Here is a 19,108-nt window from a genome sequence, read left to right as displayed (position 1 = left end):
AAGTAATCTACTTTATGAATAATCCTTGTAGCTCTTTTCTGTAGTTGATACAGAGAAAGTTGCGGTGCACAAGGAATACAATTTGAAACGTCATTATACAACTAGACATGCTGAAGAGTATGCAAAATACCAGGGAGATGAGAGAGTAAACCGGGTTGCAAATTTTAAAACCAGTCTACTGAGGCAACAAGATTTCGTCAAGAAAGCAAGCGAAAAGAGCGATGCAGCAGTCAAAGCTAGCTACATGGTGAGTGAGATGGTTACTAGGGCGGGAAAGCCATTCAAAGAAGGTGAATTCATTAAAAAGTGCATGTTAGATTTTTTTAAAGAAATCTTTTCTTGCGGCCCAGCCTCACCCAGTTTCTGCATCCAGTGGCACCCAGGTAAATTGAGTTTGAGACCCCTGCACGAAAGGTTTCACAGTGACTGATAAAATTCTAAATTTAGTTGATGTTCAGATGAAAAGATTTTGGTGACACTTCTTTTTTTGACTGTTTTGGTGATGAGAATGTTTTGTTCATTTGTTAAAATCAGCACTATTGAAATTTTAGTTTGGTACTACAGACCATAGAGACACCATTTTGTTATTTGAATTTTATTAATTGGTGCTATTTATGTTGCTACAAAAAATGTTTGATTTGAATGTCATATGTCATGCCACTGTGTTATTTGGAATTGTATTTAATTTCAGATACATTTTGAACATACATGAATACAACCGTTTATTATAACCATATCATACCGCCGTCAAAGGAGTTTAACCCTCAATAGAGAAATAAAAAATGTTAACTGAGTAGTTGGGACCCATTGACTCAACAAACCACCTGTGGGTCCCGGGGACTCACTACATTGAAAACCTATCAACACTGTAGATAGATTTTGCGAAAATTAAGGCTTTAAATTAGTGATGGGACCAAATGTGCTGAGGCTTCGAGGCATGTGTCGAGTAATGGAGGGGACGTTTCTCCGAAACCTCGCTGCCCGCTTGTACCACGTGACCGTTTCGGGATGCGGTTCAGATTTGCCGGGGGATTCGACAACTCATAAACCGCCCAAGCTCCATTGAAAATGTGAGCTTTTGAGACTTGTGGTCATTGTGGAATATAGATAGAAAATAAAAATAGTTTTTTAAAAATGCCGCTAGAATCAAAGAAGGACGACAAACAGAATCCAAACGGCAAACTTGATGTCCATTTAATAAACATTAAATTGCCATGCCTAAAGAATAGCCTAAAACCAAAAATAAAAATGAACTAAATCTCCTCTGTTATGTCATTATCCAAGTTACATTATATTATGTCTCTATGCCATTTTCTCAAGGTAACAGAAAAACATACAACCTGCCCTATCATATGATTCTATCATGTTGGCAAAATACAAACACACAATATATGTACATATATAACACATAAAACATATTTTATCATACTTTGTTGATTTACTTAGGAAAACCATTTTGTCAAACATTTATTCTGATTCATTGTCATTTCGAAGAGCCATAATAGACGCAACATGTCAATGCGTCACACATTATGTGGTTAAGCTGCAGCTGTTTGTAATTATACATTTGACCAGTAGGTAGAGTCTTGTGCCGAAGCATGCATTGAAGCTTTGAGAAATTCTAGAACCAATTGGCTCAAGTGGTTCAATGTCTCATGAGGATTCATCTGATCAGCACTATTATTAAAAAGCATTACATTTGATGTTCATAGACATTGAAAAATGTATTTTCTTTTCTTCGTCTCTGGCTTTCAAACTGGATACAAGAGGTCTTCTAATATCCAAAAGCGTGAAAAGCGCTGCCTCTTAGAGGACACTGCACTTGTACGACTAAATCAAACTGTGCCATTCTTTGGTCTCTGTAGGCGCGTAGTCCTTAACTCTGACACCATGTTATGTAAACAAGGAAGCTGAGCTTGTTTCATACACAACCCCTTCACACATAAGCTAACTTGGCTATCATTAGCAATTCTCCAGATGCACTTAAAGTGACCTATGTTTTTTTCACTGACATTCCCACAGTAAATGAAACAATAGGTATTTTAGCTGCCTAACACTCTATACATAACTTGGTATCTACTATACCCATTTTAAACAACTTAGAGGGTGTAAAATACAATCTATTTAAGATGTTAAATTGACTCAGCAGTTTTTGTTTCCATTAAAAGGGCTTATTGGCATTTTTACCAAAAATCCTTACATGACATCTAAAGTCAGTCATTAATTTCCGAACACGTGTCATTTGTATTTCTAGTATGATGTTAATTTATTATTTCATTAAACCTTTTAAACTATTTTTTTAATTGTTTCCTGATTAAAAAGTGTATTTTCCAGTTTTTGTGGCGATTAATATGCCGTACAAAAGGGCATGTTTACATGGCAAAAAAATATTGAGTAAAAAATAATTGTCTAATGAGGAAATGTAGTGTGGCTTTGCGACGGCTCCAAACTGGTGTTCAATGTGGCGCCCTGTAGTCACGCAAGGGGGTTTTGACCAATCATTTGGGATATCTTCTGAAACCGAGTTGTCCATACTCTCTATACACAGCTCTGTATGGAAGGCAGCTGAGTGAACCACTACACTAAGAATCAGTTGTAATTATTTCAAATGAAGCAGCTGTTGTGCATCTCGTCCACCAGATGGCGGCCGCAGAGTGCCTCAGATCAGCTTCTGCAACCTTCAATGGATTCAGAGCGCCTCTCTCCAACACTCAAGAGTGACCATATAAGTGAGGGAAGAACAGGTGTGCATTTTGTCTGTTCAATGTCTGCATATCACGAGAGACAACATACAACCTTAGAGCATGAAGTGGGGATTTGTTTGAAGTTGCAGGGCAAGTATCCATTTTGATGATGTCTTCAATAGTTTAATTGTTATTTTGTCCTTGTGGTTTAGAAGATCCTTGTTCAGATCTCAATTTCTAACATGTTCTAGTGCTGCAACGATTTATCGATTAATTCGATAAGAAAAAATATTTGATTCAAATTCAGTTGCTTTGATTATAACTAATACAATTTAATAAAATCCAGGTGTATGGAGTGGCAGGAACTTTAAACACAGACATAGTTTCCAGAGTGCATATGAGAGCGGTTGTGTGTAGGTGCCGTGATTTGTGTTGCGGCGAACAACGAAGAGTTCAAAATAAATACATATATATATATATATATATTTACACTATATTGCCGAAAGTATTTGGCCACCTGCCTTGACTCACATATGAACTTGAAGTGCCATCCCATTCCTAACCCATAGGGTTCAATATGATGTCGGTGCACCTTTTGCAGCTATTACAGCTTCAACTCTTCTGGGAAGGCTGTCCACTAGTTTGCGGAGTGTTTATAGGAATTTTCGACCATTCTTCTAAAAGCTTTTGGCAATATGTGTATGAATGTATATACACTACATACACCAAATACTTTTGGCAATATAGTGTATGTATATACAGTATATGATATTAATGCACTCATGTTAAAAGTGCAATTTCCAATGTTGATGATGTCCATTTATTAGAAAAAAGAATGAAGGTAATGGCAAGCAGAAAAATATATTTTCTAAAATGCACATTAAGGCTAAAGTGTGATTTCTCCAATTAGTGAAAAACTCTATAGATTTGTCGATTACTAAAATAATCTATAGCTACATTCCTAATATGTTATTGACACATTTAGATCTTGAAAAATAGAAGTTGATGTACAGGTTATCCCAAATACTGTGACATGATTTAAAATAGGAATATCTGAGTAAATACATGTCCAGGGCAAACCCTATAAAAATAAGTGGTATTAGTTTATTTCGAAATAATAGCGATTGGTAACAATTTTTTTCACTTCCTGTAACACAAACAAACCAATAAATAAATTGATAATAAGTTCACGTGACTATAAAGGAATAGACAGTTCTTAATACATTGTGATTCACCTAATTTCCTGAATATGTAATAGATGGTAGATTATGTCTCATTTATCAGAATTGTTCTTCCTTGTGCTTTGTAAACAGTTTGAGTTTGAACGGTTTCTTCAACGGGATCATATTACGGTAGTGCATTGTTCGACTTCTTTGCTTAATCTATTCCATAATTAAACTCCACATACTGATATGCTAAAGGTTGTAAGTGTTGTACGCAGCACATACACATATATTAAGTAACATTTTTCCCCAAGATTATATTTCTCTTCATTTGTTGTCTATGATTGTAGAAGACATACAAAAAAGTCATTTCCTTATAGCACATAGAAAAAAAGAAAAAATACACTACAAGTATAACATTAAAATTAGTCACAATTTTAAAAATCTTGTTTACATTTGAGTTCATTGGAATGAAAATTGGCTGTTTCTGACTAATATGGTGTCAAATGTTTTGGGACACCATGTACTATACTAAGAAAAAATGTACTGAGGCAATAAGACTAGGAAAAGATCAATGTAGATATTTGTCCCTACAGGTTTGCTCCGTAAAAGTGTATCAGTGGAGGCGCGGGACTCTCTTGCTGAGCTAAGAGGACACGTGCAAGATGGGAGCTTGACTTTCCCCTTGCCGGGACACAAAACATGGACAAGAGCTGATTATATGCAGGAGGTGAAGTTCAAAGGTTATTAATACCTTTTCTGTGCTCCAGTAAATATAAAGTATCTTGCTTCTTCTCAGTCTGCATCAGATAGCCATGCAGACTGTCCTGCTACAAACAAAGCATCTTATTCAAACAACTACAGACATTCCCCCTCCTCAATGGAAGCAACATCTAGTGGGGTAACGGACAACAGGAAGTCCTCCAAGGCAAATGAGGAACTGGGGGAGGAAGAGAGGAGGAAGTGGATGGCCTTCAGACAGAGAAAGAAAACCAGCAGGGTAGTTGGCCTGCATTCTGGTCGAAGGAAGCAACCCCAGTTGGAGCCAAGTGAGTTAAGCAAACTCTGCTTCTTACGTTCTTGCAACAATCGTCTCTTTAAGAAACTTAACGTTCCTTCCAGTCGTCTTATCGAGTGAGGAAGACGAGCAGGATGAAGGTGATGAGAGCAGCCAGATGGACAAAACCGGTCAGAATAAAATTCCTCATCAGTTTGCAGGAAGACACTCTCTCCCAAGGCGAGACGTGGTCTCAGAGCCGCCTTCCTTCCTGGAACTGGACTTTTTGTTGCTTCACTGCGGCCTGACACGTGCTGATGCCAACGGAAAGATGATGGTGACATGCCACGTTTCACTTTTACAGCACTTTAAAACCAGATTTCTTTCGGGAACAGGATATACACTCAATTAATTTTTTAAGCAATTAGAACCGGTGTGTCCTTTTGGGAACAAATGTGCACCTAATGACACATTGTGTCTTTGTGTCTAGATTACGTCAAGTGGAATCCTTCTACCTCTAAAAGGTACTAAACTTGAGATTTGTTTTCCCTACAACTGTGTGTTGCTAAGTGATGTGTCAGTGTCTGTCCAACAGGAAAAGAAGAAGGCGAGGTCAGTGTTGTGGCGTCACAGGTGCGAGGTTATGGTTTATGGGACGGTGATATAGTTCGAGGCGGGACTTTGCTTGATGAACTGGAAGGGCTGGCCCACTCGCTGCTCATTCTGTGGGTGACGGACGCTCAGGCCAACATGCTACAGCGAGAGATGGCTATCCTTCACAACTCTACTGCCAAAGGTTGTTAAAATTATAACCCACTTAAGTTTAAAATGTTATTTCAAACTGACAGTTCCACATTACAAGTTCTAAATATAGCAAGGCTTTTTGACCATTAAAGGCCACCACAGTGAATGGTCGGCAATGTAAGCTGATATTTTTTCTAGACCAGTGATCCTCAACAGGCGGACCGCGGTCCATGTCCGGACCCAGTGACGTGTCCGTCTGGACCCAGCACGAATTATAGTAAAAAAAAAAAAATATATATTTTTTTTAAATTATAATTATAATTATTATAAAAAAATATAATAATTGTATTCATCTGTGAGTTATCGCTAGCGCAAGTCAACGTTCTTTGTTGTTTTTAGTCAAATATCTCCACGTTTCGTTTACACTTCTCGTGTCTCACTCACTCCGTCTCTCTCTCTCTCTCTCTCTCTCTCTCTCTCTCTCTCTCTCTCTCTCTCTCTCTCTCTCAGAGAGAGAGACGGAGTGAGAGCGAGAGAACGCCACTCTGATTGGCTGATTCCGGGGTATGGGTTGTCATCTCTGTCACAACGACGCGCTGATAGGCTGTTACCACCTGGGTCATACACATGTGCAGTGCACAGTGCATGGAACCTTACGCTGCAGGCACACAGTTGTCTCGTATCGCTACTTCGCTAACTGTTCACTCGTCAGTCACTGAATGTCAATCAAATCACAATGGCATGCTCCAAGTTGGCTCAGGCTGGTAAAAGAAAGGTGGACAGGGAAAACCGACGTTTCAAGGAAGAATGGACAGAGCAATATGTTTCATCCTACCTACTGCAAGTACCAGACCAATGTGTCTAATATGCAACAGTACTGTTGCTCTGGTGAAAAGTGAAAATCTGAAACGTCACTATCTGAAAGAGCACCGCGAATTTGAAGAGACATTTCCTCATGATTCAGAGCTAAGAAAAAAAGAAATCACGAGGCTGAAAAAGTCATATGAAACATCAAGCAAGATTTTTGTTAAATCTATGACACAACAACAAATAGCAACAGAGCAGTAACGTGCGGTGAGGTTGATGGCTGGTGAGGCACTGACTTCATCACAGTCAGATTTACAAACATATGAACCCTAAAGAGTATCTTATTCACCATTTGATTGGCAGCAGTTAACGGGTTATGTTTAAAAGCTCATACCAGCATTCTTCCCTGCTTGGCACTCAGCATCAAGGGTTGGAATTGGGGGTTAAATCACCAAAAATGATTCCCGGGCGCAGCGCCACTGGTGCCCACTGCTCCCCTCACCTCCCAGGGGGTGATCAAGGGATGGGTCAAATGCAGAGGACACATTTTTTCAAAGTTCTTATTTATTTTTGTTTCAAAGAAAATATTTCATGTATTTTATTGGATATTTATTTTATTTTTGTTAATTTTAAGAAAATGTTAAACTACCTACCTCCTGCTACTATATAAGCTTGACCGATAATAAACGGACCCAGCCTGTTTAAAAAAAAATAATTTGTGGACCTTCAAGATTTGTACTTGAGGACCCCTGTTCTAGACCCTACTTTGTGAAAGATATACATTAAAACCATTGTTTCTATTCCAAACCTTATTTGTGTCACACAACTACTTAAACTGGATTCAAAAGAAAAACAGAGGAGCAGCAGGGGCACAGCTAACAACACATATAATGTACATACATACATGTTTTACCCGCCTGGTTCGGTCCCTGCATTTCTTTTCCGGCCGGGACTCGAACCTGGCTACTGAGCTAAATAAAAGTCTGAGCTTTCAACCTGGTAACCAGCACTGCTTTTGAGGTTGTCAGGGAGTAAGTTTTATCAACGTACAAGTGGACCAGCCACACTGGCTGGCCTCCGTTACACATGCAATGCTGTACATATATACATCCAGTCTAAAACAAGTATTTTTAAGGAAGACATTTTTCTTCTTGGGTTAAAAGAACGTTTTAGAAAGAATTGCATGAAAATTACTGCTTTTACTAATCAAATATATGAGCGGTAGAGATGGCCTTTATACCGATATGCCAGTACTGTCCAGCATATGATTTACAATACCGTTAATAATTTCTAACATTTTGTCTCAACAAAATAGTCATCAAATATAAAGTGTCATATTTGAAAATGTCGATAACATGTATAAATGCCGCAAGAAAAAAAACAAAAGTGTACACACACATATATATATATATATATATATATATATATATATATATATATATATATATATATCGATGTCCGATAATGGCTTTTTGCCGATATTCCGATATTGTCCAACTCTGTAATTACCGATACCGATATCAACCGATACCGATATATACAGTCGTGGAATTAACACATTATTATGCCTAATTTGGACAACCAGGTATGGTGAAGATAAGGTCCTTTTAAAAAAAAAAAAAAAAAAAAAAATAAGATAAATAAATTAAAAACATTTTCTTGAATAAAAAAGAAAGCAAAACAATATAAAAACAGTTACATAGAAACTAGTAATTAATGAAAATGAGTAAAATTAACTGTTAAAGGTTAGTACTATTAGTGGACCAGCAGCACGCACGATCATGTGTGCTTACGGACTGTATCCCTTGCAGACTGTATTGATATATATTGATATATAATGTAGGAACCAGAATATTAATAACAGAAAGAAACAACCCTTTTGTGTGAATTGTAAGTGTATCTTGTGTTTTTTATGTTGATTTAATAAAAAAAAAAACCAAAAAAACCGATACCGATAATAAAAAAACAGATACCGATAATTTCCGATATTACATTTTTTAAAGCATTTATCGGCCGATAATATCGGCAGGCCGATATTATTGGACATCTCTAATATATATCTATGTATGTATGTATATATATATATATATATATATATATATATATATATATGTATATATATATATATGTATGTATGTATATATATATATGTATATATATATATGTATGTATGTATGTATGTATGTATATATATATGTATATATATGTATGTATGTATGTATGTATGTATGTATGTATGTATATATATATATATATGTATATATATATATATATATATATGTATATATATATATATATGTATATGTGTATATATATATATATATGTATGTATATATATATATGTATGTATATATATATTATATATACACACACATATATTAGTGTATATATATATATATATATGTATATATATATATATATATATATATATTTTTCTTTTCTTTTTTTTTTAAAGATTTTGCAATACAGGAAGGTAACACTTAATCTTCCAGGTGATATAAGTGCTGCCATCTGCCAATCATGTTTACAAAAAGTAAAGTAAACAAAGAACTATGTTAACACGCCAGAATGTACCCTGGATACCAGGATCAAAAGGGTCTCTGACTCAGAAACAGCTGACAACAACTGCTTTGTTTTATCATTAGTTGCATTTCTATCAAAATGCATCGCTTTTATGTTAGTTCTTTCGAAAAAATGTATTAAGTTGGGTCAAGTATTTTCTTGTTTGAGCTTGTTGAATGAAAACACATCCATCCAGCAATTGATTGTTTTAAGTCATATTTAGGACATGTCTATTAGCCCTTGTGGAGATCTACACAACACTCAGTGTCTTTTTCATTTGTTTTATATTCAATATAAAAAGTGAAGAATGTTTCTTCCTGCAGGTCCAGCCTGCTTCATCCTGCTGCTGGTGATGACAGAGCAGCTTTCTGAGCTGCAGGCTGCACTGCTGGCTTCTATGTTGGAGATGACGGACTTCAGGGAGGGCCGCGCTTCTTCAGCAGAGCAGCCGACCTCTCCCCTGGACTGGAGTGATGGACAGTTGCTCCTTCAGAGCTGTCCGCCACCCTTGGATGAGCACCTCCTCGATCTGCTGGGCCAGTTGCCAGTAAGACTAACTTGTCAGGGGAAAATGCAAGAGGAGGTCCACCTCCTTCATGTGAGATCCTGTTTGTGTTCCAGGAGGTGTCTAGTACGTCGGCAAGACAAGGCATAAAACAGTCATCTGCTCTGCCATTTGCCAGCAGGTAAAACGCATAACTGCCAGTTGTTGGAGCATCTGTATGACGTTGTTTGGTGGGCAGGTTGATTCAGTATCCAGCAGCGCCGTCCAGAGGCCGTATCACAGTAACTAAAGAAGACTTGTCCTGTCTGGAAAGAGGCGAATTCCTGAATGATGTCATCATCGACTTTTACCTCAAGTGGGTCAAAAAGAAGTGTCAGTCATTGGAGGTATTGATGGCTCCACTGACTGTTGTCTTCTTGCAGGTTCCTCCTCCTGGAGGGTGGAGGCTGTGCCGTGGCAGAGCGCAGTCACATCTTCAGCAGTTTCTTCTTCAAACAGCTCAGCAGACGGCAAGTCGCTGATGAAAGGGTCGCTGCTTTCCAGTGAGAATACTTGATGGTGTGTCTTATAAGGAAATTAAAATGTTATAATCAAAGATTCTTTTGTCAGAGATCCATACATGAGACACCAGCGTGTGAAGACGTGGACTCGCCATGTGGACATTTTCAACAAAGACTTCTTATTTGTGCCCATTAATCAGGAGTAAGAAACAATTCATTTGAAATCATTCTTTCTCCTCGTGCCTGACCTCTCACTTTCTGCAGCGCACACTGGTTCCTGGCGGTGGTTTGTTTCCCAGGTCAGGATGGTGTCCATTATGAGCAGCAAACAAGTAAGCTCATTTTCACGGGATATGCCGTTACACCCAATAATGCAGCAGCAAGGCACTTTGATGTATCATCTCTCTTAGGTACATCCAGGCTTGTCAGTCTGAGATCAGAGCAGCCGCCGGTAAATACATATAAAAGAAATCATCATTGCTGGTAGCAGAAAGCCAAGCAAAGGCTAGCAAGCCCAAAAGCATTTGCATGTTTGGGGAGCAAAAATGTGTGTCTGTTTTGCAGGCGTGTACACAGCAAGGCTGCACGAGGAACACTGTGTTGACACGGTGAGTCGTCTCGCATGGATCGCCTCTGTGTGACCACTTTTTTTAGCTGGTTTCCTCTCCTGCTGCAGGCCGTGTATCCTGGTCATGGACTCTCTGAAACTACTGCATCATGAACATGTTTGCAAGCTTCTGAGAGAGTGAGTGTTTACTTTCAGAACATTTTCTTATGCCAGTCACAAAAGTGCTCAACAGGCAAGTGTGTGCAGTTACCTGCAGGTGGAGTGGGAGGAGCGTAGGGAGCTGCATCGTGTCTTCTCCTCAGACAACATGCACAACTGCAGCTGCATCGTCCCACAGCAGGACAACAGCACCGACTGCGGTCTGTATCTGTTGCAGTACGTGGAGAGCTTCCTTCAGGTGATGCACAGCAACATTTCTAGCTGAAGCAATAAAATTACCATTAATGACATGTACAGTAGTTCATATGGCTGACTTGACTACAAACAGATTTACACAAGTCAATTTGCTGCAGGCCTCTTTAGCAAGCCAACATGTTGTATTTTGTAGGAGACAATATACACAATGGCACATTAATTACATCTCATTGAATTCCCAGAACCCTGTGGTGCACTTTGACCTCCCTCCACATTTGGTTAACTGGTTTCCACGACATCGTGTGCGACAGAAACGTGAGGAGATCCGATCCTTGATCATGAGGCTACACAAAAGTCAGTCACAAGCCTAAACTTATCTGATGATTCACTGTATAGTGTTGGTCTTCTTTGCCTTAATGTTCTTTTATTTATTCATCTTCACACTCAATAAAGTCTCAATCAGTCATATTGTGTTTGGAATCCTTTCACTTCTCTAAAATAAGACACATATATCATCAGATCAACAAATAATTTTATGTAAAGCCTTAATGCTTCTACTTTCTTTGTTATCATACTATTATTGTCTATTGTGAGCGAACTGTGGTGCTGAGTTTCCCCCAGAGATCAATGAAGTACTTTCTATTGTATTCTATTCTATTCTATTTTTGTGAGTGAAAGTATCGTGATTATATGTATTCTTGTCACCATATGTTTCAAATATATTTTGTTTTCTGTCTGGAGTTTTGATTTGTCAGTTGAGGTCAAAGGTCACAATAACACAAGTGTGTTTATATGTGTGTTGACGAGCAGTCATCTGAAAGCTGGTGAGAAGGATCAGATGATTAGAAAGTAGATTGTGTCTTCTTAAACCATACAGTCAATGTTTTGTATTTTAGTTAAAGCACCAATGATTGTCACACACACACTAGGTGTGGCGAAATTATTTTCTGCATTTGACCCATCCCCTTGTTCACCCCCTGGGAGGTGAGGGGAGCAGTGGGTGGTGGTCGCGCCCGGGAATCATTTTTGGTGATTTAACCCCCAATTCCAACCCTTGATGCTGAGTGCCAAGCACGGCGGTAGTGGGTTCCATTTTTATAGTCTTTGGTATGACTTGGCCGGGGTTTGAACTCACAACCTACGGATCTCAGGGCGGACACTCTAACCACCAGGCCACTGAGTAGGGACGAGGGTTGATGCTGACATGTTCAATCATGTAATGTCTGATATCCAACCGCCATGGTCAGACATTTAATATGAATACTCCAAGGTTATGGTCCCAGCAGGTTCCGAGTTCGAGGTCCTGATGCTGTCGTAGCCTCATCTAATCTGCGCAATGGGAGGGAAAGATTAACGGCTTTGTATCCCTGACTCCAAAAATAATCTTTGTCCTTAAAATACTGATCCTGATTGGCTGCGTCCAGTGGACTTCAAAGTAAAACAAGCGCCACGGGGGACGCTGAGTATTTATGCTGTGATCTTTAGGCAAGCTGACCAGAAGACGTGATTTTGCATCCTGCCGTCTATTAATCTGATTATCCAATAAAAGATGTCCGCATTTGTTGATGTGTGGAGGAGGGGGAAGCTGGAATCACATTTACGTTCTTTCTAGGGGTTAGGTCATGGAAATAGTTTAGAAATGTACTTTCTTCAACTATTTTACTGTACAGTATTTACAATTGACTTTATTTCAAATGTGACACACATTAGGAAACACTAATTTGAAGATGAAGATGATAGTGGTAAAACTGAATGACCATAAATAACATTTCCTAATTGTAAATGGTAATTATAGGAAGCAGACATTCCATCTGTCATTGCTGAGCTTTGGGGAAGGGTTAGGATTCTTGTTACCATAATATGTTCCCTTTTGTAATTAACATTTTGCAAATAAAGTAAAGCATCACCACTACTAGTGTTAAACACAGAAGAGAAAATTAATTACACATGTGGAAAATGAACATGTACTTTGTGAGTAAATTAATCCTATAATAGACATAATGAAGAAAGTTGATAGTAGTAAAATGTGTGCTTTGTTTGATACAAGAGAACTGCACCAAACCCTGGTCAAGTAAATAATGTTTGCCCACTGACACTCATCCAACCCAACGGCTTAGCAAATAGGATTAAAGTGCCCATCTGCTCACCTGAGATGAAGCCACCCGGCAGGTTCCGTTCAGCCACGACGTCACCAAAGGCTGTCTGGACAAGTGTGCAGGAACCTCCACATGAGCTGAGGACGTGAGCTGCGGTGTTGGTTCCAAATGGCGGGAAAGCGTAGCCAGTTGTGGATCTGGACGATAGGAACGTTGCTGATGTGTGTCTGCGTCAACATGGATACAGGTCTGGAAATGTTCACTCACCTGTGTTCTCTCCTGCATTGACCTCTCACCTCATAACCCGCAGGTGAGCAGACAAAGAATTCTTCTGAAGATCTACAGCTTCTATTCAGACATCACGGATCTCTGGCTCGCAGAAAAAGAAACCTCCTGTTCCCCAGCGGGGTGAAACTTTGCAGTCTGGAGACAATGGACCAAGCGGTCTCCAACCACCTTAACTATTTTCACCTCAGAGGTTTGTCTTTGAACATTTGGCCTTAAATGCTGGAGTAGCTGTCTCAAAACACTTTGCAAATTAAATGCTGCACATGCAGTCCATGGCAGGGGGGTCGGAGATCTTGCAGTCATTGCTAAAACCTCCAACATGGCTCACACACGTCTGCTTACCTCCACCTTTTTCTGCTTTGTTTCAGTGTGTCAGGAGACTGTGTGGGAGGCCTTCAAGATATTCTGGGACCAGCTGCCAGAACGTGATCAGTACCAGGACTGGGTTAGCCGCTGCATAGACGGCTCCATCAGCATCACAGATATTGGCGGGTTCTTCAGTCAATCGGAGGAGCACATAAGCCTCATTAGAAGTGTGAGTGTTCATTGTTTTTCTCCTTTACATTGTCTACAAGTTTCAAAGATAGCTTTTCATGTCTCTTTCAGAGAGTTGGCATGGCAACACCCCTGAGCAGGTCAGTGTACATGTCATGTTAATACTGAGCCATGCGCTTTTTACATGCTCTCAGTGCTTGTATTTAGACTCTCACAAAGCAATAAGGAATTATAGGATAGGATAGCATAGACTTTATTCATCCCACAATGTATACATTTTGTGATTGCATTGCAGATGTACACACAATAATAAAATAAGTAACATATATTGAAAAACTATGAAAAAACAAATAAGTAATAATATTACTACATATTGCACACTAAATGATTACACTATGTACACATAATAAAAACACTATCGTTACGGAGCTACTCAGGAACTCCATATTTGCGTGCATAAAAGAGGACTTGGATGCACAGTATAGAGTAGTCAGTGTATAGCCATATATATACTATATATATATATATATATATATTTATATATATATATACATGTATATATATATATATATATATACATATATATTGTCAACACACAAACATTATTGTGTAAAAATGTGCAACACAAGTGAGTACAGTCACAAATAGTGTGGTTGGTGTGACTATGTAATGTGAGCACCATTGTTTTCTGGCACTGCTTTAATCCTCTTGGGCATGGAATTGAGCAGAGCTACAGGTTGTTACTGGAATCTTCTTCCACTCCTCCATGATGACATCACTGCTGGATGTTATATTCCTTCCTTTCTTCCTGCCCTTGTCATCTTGGAGGTGTGTTTGGACACCTTATCATGATGAAAAACTACACACTTGTGTAGCCAGATATTTACACAATAATAGCTGTGTATCAAATAAGTTTAACTCTATGCTGCTACAAAGACTACTCAAAGGTATATCCTAGTTTATTTGCTATACTATTGACATACAGTAGTGTAATAAAATGATTCCTTGAATGCAAGGGGTGTAATGGCTCCTGTATCCAAACTGGACATACGACAAGTGCTGGAATGTACTTTATTGGCTGTTAGCATTGCATCCAGGCCAGACCGGCCACGTACTTATCCCCCCATTTGTTAAAATCATGTAGACACTCATGTAGCTATTTTAGGGGTTAGGGTTAGTTTAACGATTACGTTATGGGTTAAATTGAAATAGGTTGTTAAGTTTAACAGTTGAGAACACATAATGAGATACTGATGAAAAACACATTACTGTGTAAATTTTGTCTTCGGTTTCTGTCAAGACCAGACTAAAAGCTATTGTCTTGCATAGCCTCGTTTTCCTCTTCCAGGGATTTTCCAAATTAGTATAAACCTCACCAAGGTGTATGGTGGCCTTTAAGGGTGAAATTGTGTTTTGTCAAAGTGCTCCATTGTAGATTTATAACAGTCTGCAATGTTGTCAGTCATAAAAAGTGTGTTTCCGTTCTTACACTACCAACACACTACCTTCTGTATGTCTGTCTCTGTTTTCATTAAAAATGCAAATGCTAAAATTTCAAAATACAAGGTGCTGTATGCCTAACATTCATAGGCTGATGCTCTAAAATAGTCTTGGCTGACAATATGTAACTTTTGTCTTAAGTATGATGGACGGCTCCACATTTGACAAAAATGTTTGCTATGTTGTTGTTGATGAAACGTGTGTTGTGTGTTCTCAACTGCTACAGTGCTCCAATCAGCTCAGGCCTACCTTTGTGCAGGTATACTATCTCCAAATATTAATCCGACTGTACCTCTTTTTCTTTGTAGTTTTATTGATTTGAAAATATTTTTTACCCAACTGATCAAGGATTTGTTTCTTGTGTTTGTACTTTTTTTGTGTCCTTCAGTTCTGAAAATTCAGCAGGGGCCAATACTGGAGGACTTCTAACCAGCGCTCAGCCAGGTAAATTGTCACCTGGTATTAAAGGGATCCTTTTATGCAAAACCGACTTTTCTTACCCGTTGGTGCCTGTTCTTGTCTTATTTGGATTACCATAAATCCCAAAAATGTCAAATCCAACCACTGAGGCATGGAATTTTTTTTTATAAAACAATCTTACCTTATTTAAAACTTGCTTTAAACAAGCTGTTTAGAATCTGAGACTTTAGTGACACATTTTTAATATTTTAGTATTCAGTCATTAAAACGAAAGGTGATGAGATGATTGGTGACCATGTTGTGATAAAGTGAAAGTATTCCACACTGGTCACGAGAGCTGTGGAGACGAGAGGTGTAGAATGGTACTTACAGGTTTGAGATCTGTTTCTGCTGTCACTCACCTTCCACCCCATTTGGTCTTATCTGAGCAAGCTGTGGGTGCTGGGAATCCCAGAATAGCATATTAAGCCTATTTACAGGCCACAGCCTGGTCAATGGAGGACCAGCCGCTGAGGTGTTCCCGAGCTTACTGCTGGACGAGTATCAGGGTCATTGCACCCACATGGGCGCGCTGACGCACTAGGTCTGGGGTTTGTTCAAAAAATGGTCTTGGAGCTGTCCGAAGTTTAGATGAGAACTACAGTATGACGTCTCTGTGTTATGATTGTGCTTTTAAGAAGAACAAGATTTATCTTAACTTTATGAAAGTAATTAACATATATTTTATGTTTCACTGGAATGTTCCAGGTGAAGAGAGCTCCCCCTCTGTCTTTGAAGAAGAATTAACAGAGATTCCTGTGGATTTCCCCTCTGACCCGGCAGTCACTGCTGTGCCAGACAAGCCGAGAGGCTGTGGCTCTAATGCCACAGGTCAGTCTGACGGCACCACAACAGTGGTAAAGTTAATCTCTAAGCCGACTCCCCAGGACATGACTGTCCCACAAGAGGACAGTTCTGCCAGGGTCACCTCCTTTAATGAGGAAGGTTCCCCCGAGAGCTTTGATCAGCCAGATGTCGTGACTGAAGAACTTGAAAGTGCTGCAACTTTTACCCATATTGGAAAAGAAGATGGTTTGTCCCAGACTTTAGTACTCACTACTAAAGAAGAAACTAGCCACAACATAGAGACGGGTGAAATTCCCATTGTAGAGGCAACTGTGATGTCTGATCATAGTGGAGTGACCACTCACCCTGTAGATGAAGCTATTCCCTCACATGTTGTAAAGGACCACATAGAGGTGACTGATATGGCGGAAGAAGCAGTTCAGTCACTTGAAGTGGAAACAACAACACTAAAGAATGCAAAAGAAGAGGCCCCAAACAAAGGAGCATCAGTGGAAGACTCACCCAAATCCATCAAGGAGACAGCTCTGAAGCAAGATGAAACTCCTCTTGAGGATACAGGAAAACTGGAGGAAACCACAGCTGAAGCAGCCATTGTACCAGCAGGGGCAGAGGTTGTCAAAGACACAGAAGAAGCACAACTGTCACCTGATATAGAGCTTGTAGAGGAAATTGACCCATTGGAAATAGCAACACAAGAGGTCAAATATGTAGACCCTGTTAGTGACAATAAACTAGAACCACACAGAACCCACCTTGACTTGCCAATTGTCGACAAGACATCTGAAGCTTCTATGGTTGAAACTACAGAAGAGAGAGGTGAGGCAGTACAGGTTACAGTAGAGTCCACATCAGAAGGTTCTGAAACTGAAATTCCAATAGAAGAAAACATTGAAGAAGCACATCCAGAGTCATATGATGACACTACAGATTTAATTGTAGATGGATCGGATGTATTACTGGCAGGGACTGAATCAGAGGAACCTAAAGTAATGTTGAACCTTAATGATGAATCTGAGGTGGGTAATCCATCAGAAGAAACCAGTTCCTCACCTTTAGGTGATAATACAAGCAAAACGAAACTATTTTCTCTGGGAGATGGGGTTACCGAACAACTTGTCCCAATTGTATCACCTGAGGATCATGTCACCCCACTTGAAGAAAGCGCCCAGACAACTCCAACAGGACTTCTCTCTGACAAAATCCAACTCATCTATACAGATGTTACAGCAAGATACAGGATACATACAGAGGCGCCTGTCCATGAAACAGTCAGCATAGCAACAGGTGATGCCACCACAAGGTACATTGTCGAGTACAATAATGGCAACTACCCAGATCCCACCGAGAGCGCCCTGAAGGCTCATGACAACTTGTTAGATTTCCCCTTTCAGGAGCAGCAGAATGTGGTGAGTTATTTGCATTCCAGAGGTTTCTTCTACAACACCATTTTTTATTTTTATTTGTGCACATTCAGCTGGGTAATGAAATCGACAACACCTTCCTGAGGCCACTTAAGGATCAAATTGTGGAGCTGAGCATTACACTGAAAGAAGAAACCTACAACAATGCTCTCAGAGACCCGAGTAGCTTCCAATACCAGCAGCTTGTCCGACACTTCACCCGCAAGGTACTATAATATGCAACCCATAATGATGATCAATTGTTCTTCAGACATAAACAATCGCAACTTTGTTTCTTTGTCTAGATTGGTGATGTGTTTGAGAAAGTGCCAGGCTTCAAAAATGCCTTTGTGATTGATTTCAGGTACACAATTGTTAGAGTAGGATTAAATCACCAATATACTTGTTGAGACATTTTTTTAATTTATGTTTATCTTTTATTTATGATGTCAGGCCTCAGAAAGACCTGGGGCGGTAAGTCTGCGTCCTTTTAGAACTTAGACAGATGCACTTATATGAAGAAAAGAGTCACAGAACAGATTCATTTTAAGTATTTTTGTCTTTTCAGGGGTCTGGTTGTTCATGTCCACTATGCCATCACTTTGGAGGTGGACAGTGGTGGCATCTCGAAGGAGACATTTGATTTCATCACGCTGCAGAACAACCTGGTGGAGAAGAATTACCCTGTCGCTGCCGAGCAGCCAACTGTTGTATATACCATCACCGACTTCCGCAACTACATTACAGAAGCACTGCGCAAAGATAACTTCCTGACCAACAGCAGCCTGGGGACACTCTCTAACCCGCTTTTGACAGAGAACGGTAACTAGACGCTGATTCACGAGCAGTTTTATTTCTTAAAAACAAGAGAAGAGCAGTCTCATTGTCTCTTTTGTTACTTGCGCCCTTTAGCTGACAATTGGTTGCCTTCAGGGAATCCTACTAGTCGACCACCTGACACCTTTGATAACATGGTGAGCTTCAAACACAACTTTTTGTCATCAATTGTCCTCACTGCTGATTAATTTGTGCTAATCACCTTGGACAGGATAATGTCCTTGCTGCAGAGAGGCCACCGGATGCAACAAGTCCGGGGATGGAAAGCAGTGATATTTTATTGAAGAAAGATGACTTCCTTTTTGACTCGTTTGACTCATGGAAAGGCACAAACATTGGAGC

The 19,108-nt window shown here is 39.4% G+C and overlaps 2 protein-coding genes across 12 annotated transcripts in view; both read left to right on the top strand.

The window, feature by feature from the left end:
* The window catches only part of LOC133618415 (sentrin-specific protease 7-like), a 32,280-nt gene extending 20,930 nt beyond the window's left edge, over nt 1–11,350 (top strand). For 6 of the 10 annotated variants that reach the window (XM_061978770.1, XM_072913186.1, XM_061978778.1 and 3 more), the window contains 17 exons: nt 2,641–2,744; nt 4,444–4,577; nt 4,647–4,896; nt 4,970–5,181; nt 5,335–5,368; nt 5,440–5,640; nt 9,281–9,504; nt 9,579–9,643; nt 9,701–9,817; nt 9,885–10,004; nt 10,072–10,164; nt 10,227–10,294; nt 10,373–10,413; nt 10,527–10,570; nt 10,639–10,707; nt 10,777–10,927; nt 11,127–11,350. In XM_061978770.1, coding sequence (XP_061834754.1) covers nt 2,684–2,744; nt 4,444–4,577; nt 4,647–4,896; nt 4,970–5,181; nt 5,335–5,368; nt 5,440–5,640; nt 9,281–9,504; nt 9,579–9,643; nt 9,701–9,817; nt 9,885–10,004; nt 10,072–10,164; nt 10,227–10,294; nt 10,373–10,413; nt 10,527–10,570; nt 10,639–10,707; nt 10,777–10,927; nt 11,127–11,255 — 2,013 coding nt within the window. In that variant the 5' untranslated portion in view covers nt 2,641–2,683 and the 3' untranslated portion in view covers nt 11,256–11,350. Of the gene's footprint in view, nt 1–2,640; nt 2,745–4,443; nt 4,591–4,646; nt 4,897–4,969; nt 5,182–5,334; nt 5,369–5,439; nt 5,641–9,280; nt 9,505–9,578; nt 9,644–9,700; nt 9,818–9,884; nt 10,005–10,071; nt 10,165–10,226; nt 10,295–10,372; nt 10,414–10,526; nt 10,571–10,638; nt 10,708–10,776; nt 10,928–11,126 lie in introns of those variants that run through there. The other 4 variants (XM_061978795.1, XM_061978803.1, XM_061978811.1 and 1 more) reach the window with 4 other exon arrangements.
* Nucleotides 11,351–13,086: 1,736 nt separating this feature from the next.
* The window catches only part of LOC133618396 (interphotoreceptor matrix proteoglycan 2-like), an 18,764-nt gene continuing 12,742 nt past the window's right edge, over nt 13,087–19,108 (top strand). Inside the window, exons 1-13 of one of the 2 annotated variants that reach the window (XM_061978722.1) lie at nt 13,087–13,227; nt 13,291–13,458; nt 13,637–13,803; nt 13,875–13,903; nt 15,490–15,522; nt 15,652–15,707; nt 16,431–17,935; nt 18,004–18,156; nt 18,235–18,293; nt 18,383–18,403; nt 18,498–18,751; nt 18,842–18,903; nt 18,978–19,108. The exon at nt 18,978–19,108 is cut by the window's right edge and continues 98 nt beyond it. In XM_061978722.1, the coding sequence (XP_061834706.1) occupies nt 13,149–13,227; nt 13,291–13,458; nt 13,637–13,803; nt 13,875–13,903; nt 15,490–15,522; nt 15,652–15,707; nt 16,431–17,935; nt 18,004–18,156; nt 18,235–18,293; nt 18,383–18,403; nt 18,498–18,751; nt 18,842–18,903; nt 18,978–19,108 (2,717 nt within the window). In that variant the 5' untranslated portion in view covers nt 13,087–13,148. The remainder of the gene's footprint in view (nt 13,228–13,290; nt 13,459–13,636; nt 13,804–13,874; nt 13,904–15,489; nt 15,523–15,651; nt 15,708–16,430; nt 17,936–18,003; nt 18,157–18,234; nt 18,294–18,382; nt 18,404–18,497; nt 18,752–18,841; nt 18,904–18,977) is intronic. The other variant, XM_061978731.1, reaches the window with a different exon arrangement.

This window comes from Nerophis lumbriciformis, linkage group LG01 (genome assembly GCF_033978685.3).
Source record: "Nerophis lumbriciformis linkage group LG01, RoL_Nlum_v2.1, whole genome shotgun sequence".
NCBI classification, from domain to species: Eukaryota; Metazoa; Chordata; class Actinopteri; order Syngnathiformes; family Syngnathidae; genus Nerophis; species Nerophis lumbriciformis.
Note: the sequence above shows the minus strand (reverse complement) of the source record. Positions and strands in the feature narration are given on the sequence as shown.